Source organism: Maylandia zebra, linkage group LG19 (genome assembly GCF_041146795.1).
Source record: "Maylandia zebra isolate NMK-2024a linkage group LG19, Mzebra_GT3a, whole genome shotgun sequence".
NCBI classification, from domain to species: Eukaryota; Metazoa; Chordata; class Actinopteri; order Cichliformes; family Cichlidae; genus Maylandia; species Maylandia zebra.
Genome location: NC_135185.1, coordinates 30,236,989 through 30,244,962, shown reverse-complemented (window position 1 = coordinate 30,244,962; position 7,974 = coordinate 30,236,989). Strand labels below are relative to the sequence as shown.

The window sequence follows — 7,974 nt, the reverse complement described above, 5'->3', positions numbered from 1 at the left end:
ATTTGCCTGCATGGGAAATACATCTACATGAATGTTATGCAAGCTGTATTTACCATGATAAATTGCAGTATGTAATCAAGAGCAGCTCCTGGGAGTGGGGTGAAAGGCACATCCAAATTGGCAGTCTCATGATAAATGCATGGGATTTGTCTAAAATATTAATCAAATCTAAATGTGCAATGAATTTGATAGTGGCTTACTCCTGGGCTATATTTGGAACCAGTTCAGAGCCGTGCTGGGACAGGAGACAATAAAATTAAATTGGCAAATCTTCTCGAAACTAGTGATACAGCTGGACTCATGCGAAGAATGGGAAACCCTAAAAATTAATGTAGCAGAAGGAACGCTTTACAAAAATGTTTCCGTGTTGTGTTTTTATCTTTAGTGGGCGCTCTCAGCGAGAATAACACCTAATCGTTTCACTGTGAAGGTGCGAAAGTTAGAAGCAGGGCGATCATTTCACGATACAAATCAGATGCGTTTGCAAAGTGGGAATGGTGGCTCACGTGATCACACATTTCAGAGGCTATATTAAGAACCTGATTCGAAAAGGACTCTTATGCAACAATGCAAAATAGAACCGCTGGGAGGAGGCGTAGAAGAAAGAAAAAAGAAGAAAACCGGCCGACACTTTAGATGCTGAATAGAGTTAGACGACCAAGCAAGAGGGAAGTTTAGAAATGTCAAATCCTTAGTCGGTAATAGAGTTCACGCAGCCAATCACTTGGCTGGAGTCAGCTCAGCCTCCGTTGGAGTTGTTTGGAGCCCGAGCCTCGGTGAGATACTGTGCGTAAAATCTGCCTTAAACGCAGCAGCGGCACTGTCACAGCATCCAGAGTCCATTCTCTCACACACGGACTTACTTCCGTTTGAAGGGGAGCTGTTGTTGTTGCTACGATGGCAGTTTTGCGAAAACTGTTAATGTGAAGTGGGAAGGTGGGTCCACTGCTCCGTCTACCTCGACTCAGTTGCGTCGAGGAATGATGCTGAGCAAACCTGCCGGAGGATTTTCAACTACAGGTAAGATGACCGTCGATGTTTAGCTGCTGGTTGCCACAATATGTTCTTAGGCTGCTGTTCTAGGATAGATGTATATCTGAGAGTAGTAGAGTGGGAACAAATAGGAAATTCCCTCCATTGTACGTTGAAAATTAAGTTTTCCAATTTTACGTGAAGCGGACGCACCACAATAGGGGAAATATATTGTGCCTTTGTTTGTGTTTGTGGCTAAGAAAGTGTCATGTATGAATAACCCATAGCAGATTAAACAAAGACAAGGTAGATAGACAGAGGGACAGAGGTGGTCATTAATAATCGCGGAGTCCAAGACTCTCATGTGCTAAGTGCACTCATTCCAGAGTCTGATGAATTATTTGTGGATGTGAGATGTGATTTTTGTTGTCTAATGTAGTGTGTAATGGAATTCCTTGTTATCTGAAGAGCGGCTCAGGCACAGGAGCATATGAGGATGGACACAGTGTTGAAGATACTGAGCTGAGTGTTGTGCGCGTGTACATATGTGTGAGTGTGTGGGCTCACATTCAGCCACTGGCCCACATTATTCATGCTTCCCCACGGCAAATAACTGTGAAAGCTACTGTGGATGCATGAGCTTTTTATTTTTTTAATCATAGGAGGTCAAAGGCTCCAAAGTTCTCCTGTAAATCTGCATGTGTTTAAGGACCGCTGTCTCTGACGGCCAGGAAGTCACTGCATATGGAGGAAATAATGCATCTCTTACAACACCCTCTGCCTGTTTTATTGTTTACTGTTTGTGGAGACTGTCAGAGGCAGCCAGAGAAGTCTAAAGGGTGTAGTTTATGCCACACTGTATACTATTATTTTCAATATAGATAGATAGATATTTTGCCAAACTCATGTATTTCTGTATGCCATTATGCTCCACTCAGTCACCTTCCAGACCTCAAAAATCAAAATCTCTGGGCAAAATCACAATCGCATCCAAATGTGCTTGTGCATTTCCATCCCTGCAGCTTGTTTCTCAGTTTTCAGACTTTCAACTAAACAAACACATGACATAACTCGGACTTATTTTCATAACATAATGCAGCCCCTTTATCTCATTTCGCCATTAGTCACGGGATGAAAAAAATGAATTTGATGGACGAGGTCCACAGGGACTGACCGTTTTTCAAAACAAAGTAGTGTATTTGCTTAACCCCAAATCTGGACACGCTCATATCACAGAGCCTCTCATTGGTGGACTGGTTGCCTTAGTGACTGCCTTTCCTGACAGCGTTCTTGTTTTTGTTGTTGTGTTTTTTTAATTGCTATTATTTTACATAAAGCAGTCATTTATTATTATTATTTTTTTATCTTCTACTCATTAGTCCCACTCTTCAGCTGCATTTGAACATCCAGGCGGAGTCGAGGAGGCCACTTCAGACTTGTCAAATTAGTATGCACCGCGAAATACAGCACCAACTATCATCCTTACTCCGCGTATTCATTATAGGAAGCTGTGACACGTGGAAGATATTTTTTCACTAAATGTTTATATAAAACTGGAGGGGGGGGTGAGATGCAACAGTTGAACATACACCAGATGGTGATTTTTATGGCTCAGACTGGTGAGAGCTTAGGAGAGGAATCCTGATTGTCAAACAAGATGAAATATTTCCTGCATTAGAAATCTGTTCTAGAGGGCACATTTTCATGCTTAGATCAAACTGGAGACCTATACCACACCTAGATTAACTCTATATTCCCTAGAATGTGCTGTGATTAGACTTGACTTCTTTCTTTATGTTTCAGGTTTTATTAACTAGATGACTTTTTTTTCAGCTGCCAGACTGCCCGATATTCTCTGGACTCCATCCTTTGATCCACAAGACGTTTGAACCAGCCCTCATGGAGAGCCTCAGCGAGCTCCAGAACCCCCTGCTGGACAAAACCAGCAGTCATGCAGTTCCTAACGACTACCAGGGCTACCAGTGTGACTACCCGAGCCAGCCTTATCAGGACAGCCTAATTGGCTACTACTGCACTGGGGCCAATGGCAAACATAAGGCTCAGCAATTCTTGGATGCCACCTCTCTCCATTTGGCAGTGGAGGCCTTCTACAGGCCCAGCTTCATCCTGTGCAAGGACGACATCAGCCTTCATAGCAAGGACTCGAAAAGCGAGAGCTTTGAAACCACTTTCACAGAGAGTAAGGCGTCAGATGGCGTTTCCACGGAAAACACAGTGGATAGCGCGCAAGAGGAGAAGGATGCCAAGATACAGACGGTATCCTATGAGGTGGAGGAGGAGCAGCAAGGTCCTGAGTATGAGGTCAGAGGTCACATGAAAGGAAAACATGAATATGTCGTCTGCATAAATGGCAGGGCACCATGCTTTATAGGCATGTTATCCATAGCTCCAAGCATCTGATGCAACATGAGGAAGTCTGTGTTATTAAGTTATTAGAGAAATAATAAACTTATAATTCTTCATTTTTTATACAAGGCATACAGGAATGATTACTGTAGCCATACATGCATAAGCAGCAGACCGAAGCAAGAACCGTTTGGCAGTGTTGACAGAGTAATTGAATATTGAGTCACTATATGAAATTAAATGCGTTTCAACACTTGCTTGTAACTGTCAGGGCCAGCTTTCAGCAGAAAATGAGTCACGGTGCTGTAGTGATGCTTATTATTTCATTTGCTGTTCTATTAGATTGTCGGCGTGATTCACGCGCATTTCTCACTCTTTTCTGCAAATGGTCAATCTGCTTGTGACTCTTTGAAATGCGGTGCGGGGTAATTGTTCGCTTTTGTCTTATAATTACATTCCAAGAAAATGACACATCTGATTTTTATCTATTTCGCAATTTTTCCCCTCTTTTTTGGGGTTAATATAGTCACAAAAAAGATAACATGACAGCAAAAAAGAGCAAAGTCTTTTCAGAAGTGGTGAAAATCTAATTTCACCCAGGGAGGCTTGTGAAGTACTCAGGGCTCTGAGCTGGCAGAGGAAGAAGTATAGCACCCTTACCGAGCTGATGATCACGCCAGCTCCTGTCACTCGGAGGCCTGGCAGATAGATTGAGACATAGCAGCAACTGCCATTAATGCCATAAGTAATGTCGTGCTTTAACGGTGTTAAGCGAGGCTGTGCTGATTCATGGCCGTCAGAGCAGGTGAGCCCGGAGCCAAAGTTATTCCATGTCAATTCAAAAGTGCAAATGAATGTGATTAACAGTGCTCTGATAAAAAGCTGGCTTTCCAAATGGAATATGAGACCTTTTGCACCTACATTTCTTTACTTTCTCCTCCTGCCTTTGTGTTTGTGCGTGCATCCGTGTGCCGCAGTGCTAATATTCGAGTCATGCCGACTCAGAGAAACTGTGATTAAGAGGATTTTTACAGCTATGGGAATATAAATAAGAGAAACAGAGCAGCAGCTGGGGAAGGTCCATATAGTTCCAAAATTACCCATATATTGTCTGTGGCAGCTGTGTTTACACATTTTCCCTTCACAGTTGCATGTTGCTGCAGGCCTTGTGTACAATCAGCAACAGAGAGGGGGGGAAAAACGTAGACCAAGTCTCTGGCAGGTGATGTTTGACATTTGGGTGATACAGACAAAATAAATTGCAGGTAACAAAGTAACAAGACCCTGTGCATGATGCCACTGTGATTGCCCCTGCTAACTAGGTGCACAGATACGTGCATATGTGTGTGTGTGTGCGCGCCCCGGTGTTGAGTCGTCTGTCCCCTTCAGACATTAACAAGGACTAGGAGAGAGCTGTGACAGGGCTGTTAAAGGCACTGAGCCTCGGCGGACCCCCATCCGTTATACTGGCAGACCAGACTGGGAGCGTGTTCCCAGCCGACCGGACTCTGTGTGTCAGGCAAGCTGTCAGTAAGACTGAATGCAGCAGTCACTCAGAACTGTTATCAGTTCTTGCTACGGAGATAAAAGGAGATTACTGCTGTTTGTACTCACCAGTTTATTCATGTGATGTCAGATTATGCAGTTACCACCAGCTGCTGTTTTGATAGATCGTACCCGTCTGTCTAGGTGGACAGTGTTCATAAAGCAGATAAGAGAGAGCTTCGTAATCTCTTTCTTGGCAAAGGTATTTGTTTGTAAACTCTTTGGACCCCCCGCTGACCTCTAAATAAGGTTTCTGAGCGGAAATCCTCTGAATATAGCTCAAAGTTATTACATTGCATCCAGTGTTTTGGTTAATTCGGATGCGATCAGACGCTAGAAAATAGTTTAGAATATTCTGTGAAATGTGGCTATTTACAAGTATGGTTCCTTTTTCTCCTGCTTGCCTCACTGCCTGTTCCTTAATTACCTCTAAAATGGTCAGTTCAGTTCCCGCCTTACACATCGATTTCTGTTTTTGCACTTTCCTTTTTCCCTGCTTTGATTGATCCGAAGGCAGGAAGACTAACAAATGAAACCTTGCTCCTGTGGGGGCTGTTTATTTAGACAAACATCCTCTCCATGTCTGGGACAGCTAAGAGAAGTAAGGCCACCTTCTCTTAAAGGTCACCTGTGTAGTAGTCACATTGCCATCGTTGCTGCAGGCTCGGTGTGCCCATGTGGCCTAAGTGGCATTCAGATCTATCACTCATTAGCTCCCGTGGCCCTGACTTTCAAGGTACGATGCGTTCAACAGGCTCCTGTTGTACACCTCATAAGATGCCTGGTGCATTAAGGAAAGATGGTGGAGGTCTCTCAGAGTGTAAAAGCAATTTAGCACATAAATGACGCTCTGTCCTGTCACCTTGCAATGATGGAACAATCCGTTAATCCTGTGTTATCTGTCAGACCGCTCATGTGTGTTGACAGAGGCACCAAATCCTCTCTGGCTGACTGAGCACATCCTGTCCTGGGCGGTTGTAGAAAAGGTTAGATACAGTAGAGAGGGAGCATGAGATGTCAAGCTACGACACCATAAAGCTGTCCAAAGTACACCTGGCTTTTTATACGTCAGCCATACTCTGTTATTATGTTTATATATAAGGTTCCACATCCGTTCTTTTTCTGACTTTTAATTTGTCTGTATAAAATCAACGTCTTCCAGAGTGACAGCTCCAGTGACAGTGAGAGTGAGGACAACTTCATTGTGCTGCCCCCTCGGGACTACTTGGGCCTCGCCATCTTCTCCATGCTCTGCTGCTTCTGGCCCTTGGGCATCGTTGCCTTTTACTACTCTCACAAGGTAAAGGCCCAGAGATCTCAAGGATGTCATCAACTCTTATTACACTGCATTCTATTTAAGGTCAGTGAGCACAAGCGTTCAGACAAGTGCAGCCGCAGCCCATTTTCCACCCTGTGACCCTCCTTGCAGTTGTTTCAGATGATTGGCTATGTAAATTAAACAGATTCGGCCCACTTGTCAGTCACCTGTGTTCACTTTGGGAAACCATTAACTCTAAGGTTTTGGTTCACAGTGCGCTCCTGTGTGAGCGACCGACTGCCATTATATTGTTTTTTAACTTGTTTTGCTCATAGCTGAGAACTCATTTGCAATTATAGCAGCACCTTTGGTTGGTCTTATGGTTAGCATCCTGCTGGTCTAAAAAACCATTAGCTTCAAGCCCTCTCACCTCAAACGCAGCACAGTGTTTCTCTGTAGTTTTGAAACACAATAATTGCAGAGACAATTATAGCAGAACAGAAAATAATGTGTCAAAAGAATAAATAAAGGCCAGCCTCATTTTTGATAGGAAACCAAAACACCCAAACAACACATTTGTCACTGTCAGAGGGATAATGACCTAATTGCCATGGTAACTAATGGCTCCCTGAGAGCATTTCTTGTTTTCTCTCTTTTAACTGTGGCTTTACACCTACTCAGACACTCGGTGCTGATGAGTAACACACCAGCTCATTTCACTCTCTGCTTTGTTTTGTCAGACTGGCAAGGCCGTTGCAAAGGGAGACTTCTCCAGAGCAGGGATGAGCTCCAGAAGAGCCCTATTCCTGGCTGCACTTTCCATTACCATTGGAACAGGGATGTATGTGGGGGTGGTTGTGGCCCTCATAGCCTACCTGTCCAAGCCTGGACATGTATAGCACTAGGACCACATGCTTGGAGGGTGGAGACGGTAGACATAAAGATGAAAGGAAGGGAAAGGGTGGACAGATATTTGCCTCTCCTGAAGGTGTGCGTCATTGTCGAAGCTGGCTCTCTGCAAAAGCAGAAGCTATATGAAGAGAAAGAACAGAAGGAGAGCAAGAGAAGAAAATATGTGTGGATGGAGTATTACTTGGACAGCATATTGATCTGGATTGAATCTTTATTTCTGGAATGCAACACTCCCGATCCCTCTATAAAAACACAAAAAGACAGTGCTGAGAAAGATGACTACTCTTCCACAAAGACTGTGCTACACTTATCTAAGAAAAAAATGAACTCATAGAGTATGACACTACCTACCTTTTATCACATTAATCATTTACAGCATTTTTATTTGACCTTTACATTCAGTGTACTATCTGTCCTTACTGTTGCAGATTGTGTATTATTCTCTTTGTAAATGAATTTCTTGGAAAAACAGTCAGCCAATGGATTTCTGGGTGATTGTTCATTTAAGGAATACTCGAAAGGGATCCAGTTAGTAAGACGTGATAAGTGGACCCGTGACAGAAAGACAACAAATGTGTCAAGTGTACACAAAGATGCCAAGCAGTGGACTAGAAATTTATTAGTGTCTATTGTGAACTGTAAATTTAGTCAATAAATATATTTGGCATGAATAATTAAACACTCTAATGTCTCATATTCCCTTATTCAATTTTCTTTGACAGGTGCGCCTCAGAGCAGGGATAGTTCTGCACTGGCATGGGGCTAGGAAAAAAGCAAGTAATTAACTGAACTCCAGATTATAATTTGATTTAAAAAAAACAAAATTAAAAACCCCATTCACAACACAAAGTTTCACATATTAAGGGATGTGTTTATGTACAAAATCCCAGTGGACCAAAAGCTCAGAGTTAGCTTAGACT

At 43.1% G+C, this 7,974-nt stretch overlaps 1 protein-coding gene across 1 annotated transcript; it reads left to right on the top strand.

The window, feature by feature from the left end:
• Nucleotides 1–432: 432 nt before the first annotated feature.
• On the top strand, nucleotides 433–7,733 carry LOC101480530 (synapse differentiation-inducing gene protein 1-like). Its single transcript, XM_004540735.6, has 4 exons — nucleotides 433–1,020; nucleotides 2,806–3,294; nucleotides 6,047–6,184; nucleotides 6,883–7,733. Exons 2-4 carry the CDS (start codon nucleotides 2,872–2,874, stop codon nucleotides 7,039–7,041), a joined length of 720 nt encoding a protein of 239 aa, XP_004540792.1. The 5' UTR covers nucleotides 433–1,020; nucleotides 2,806–2,871; the 3' UTR covers nucleotides 7,042–7,733.
• Nucleotides 7,734–7,974: the final 241 nt, after the last annotated feature.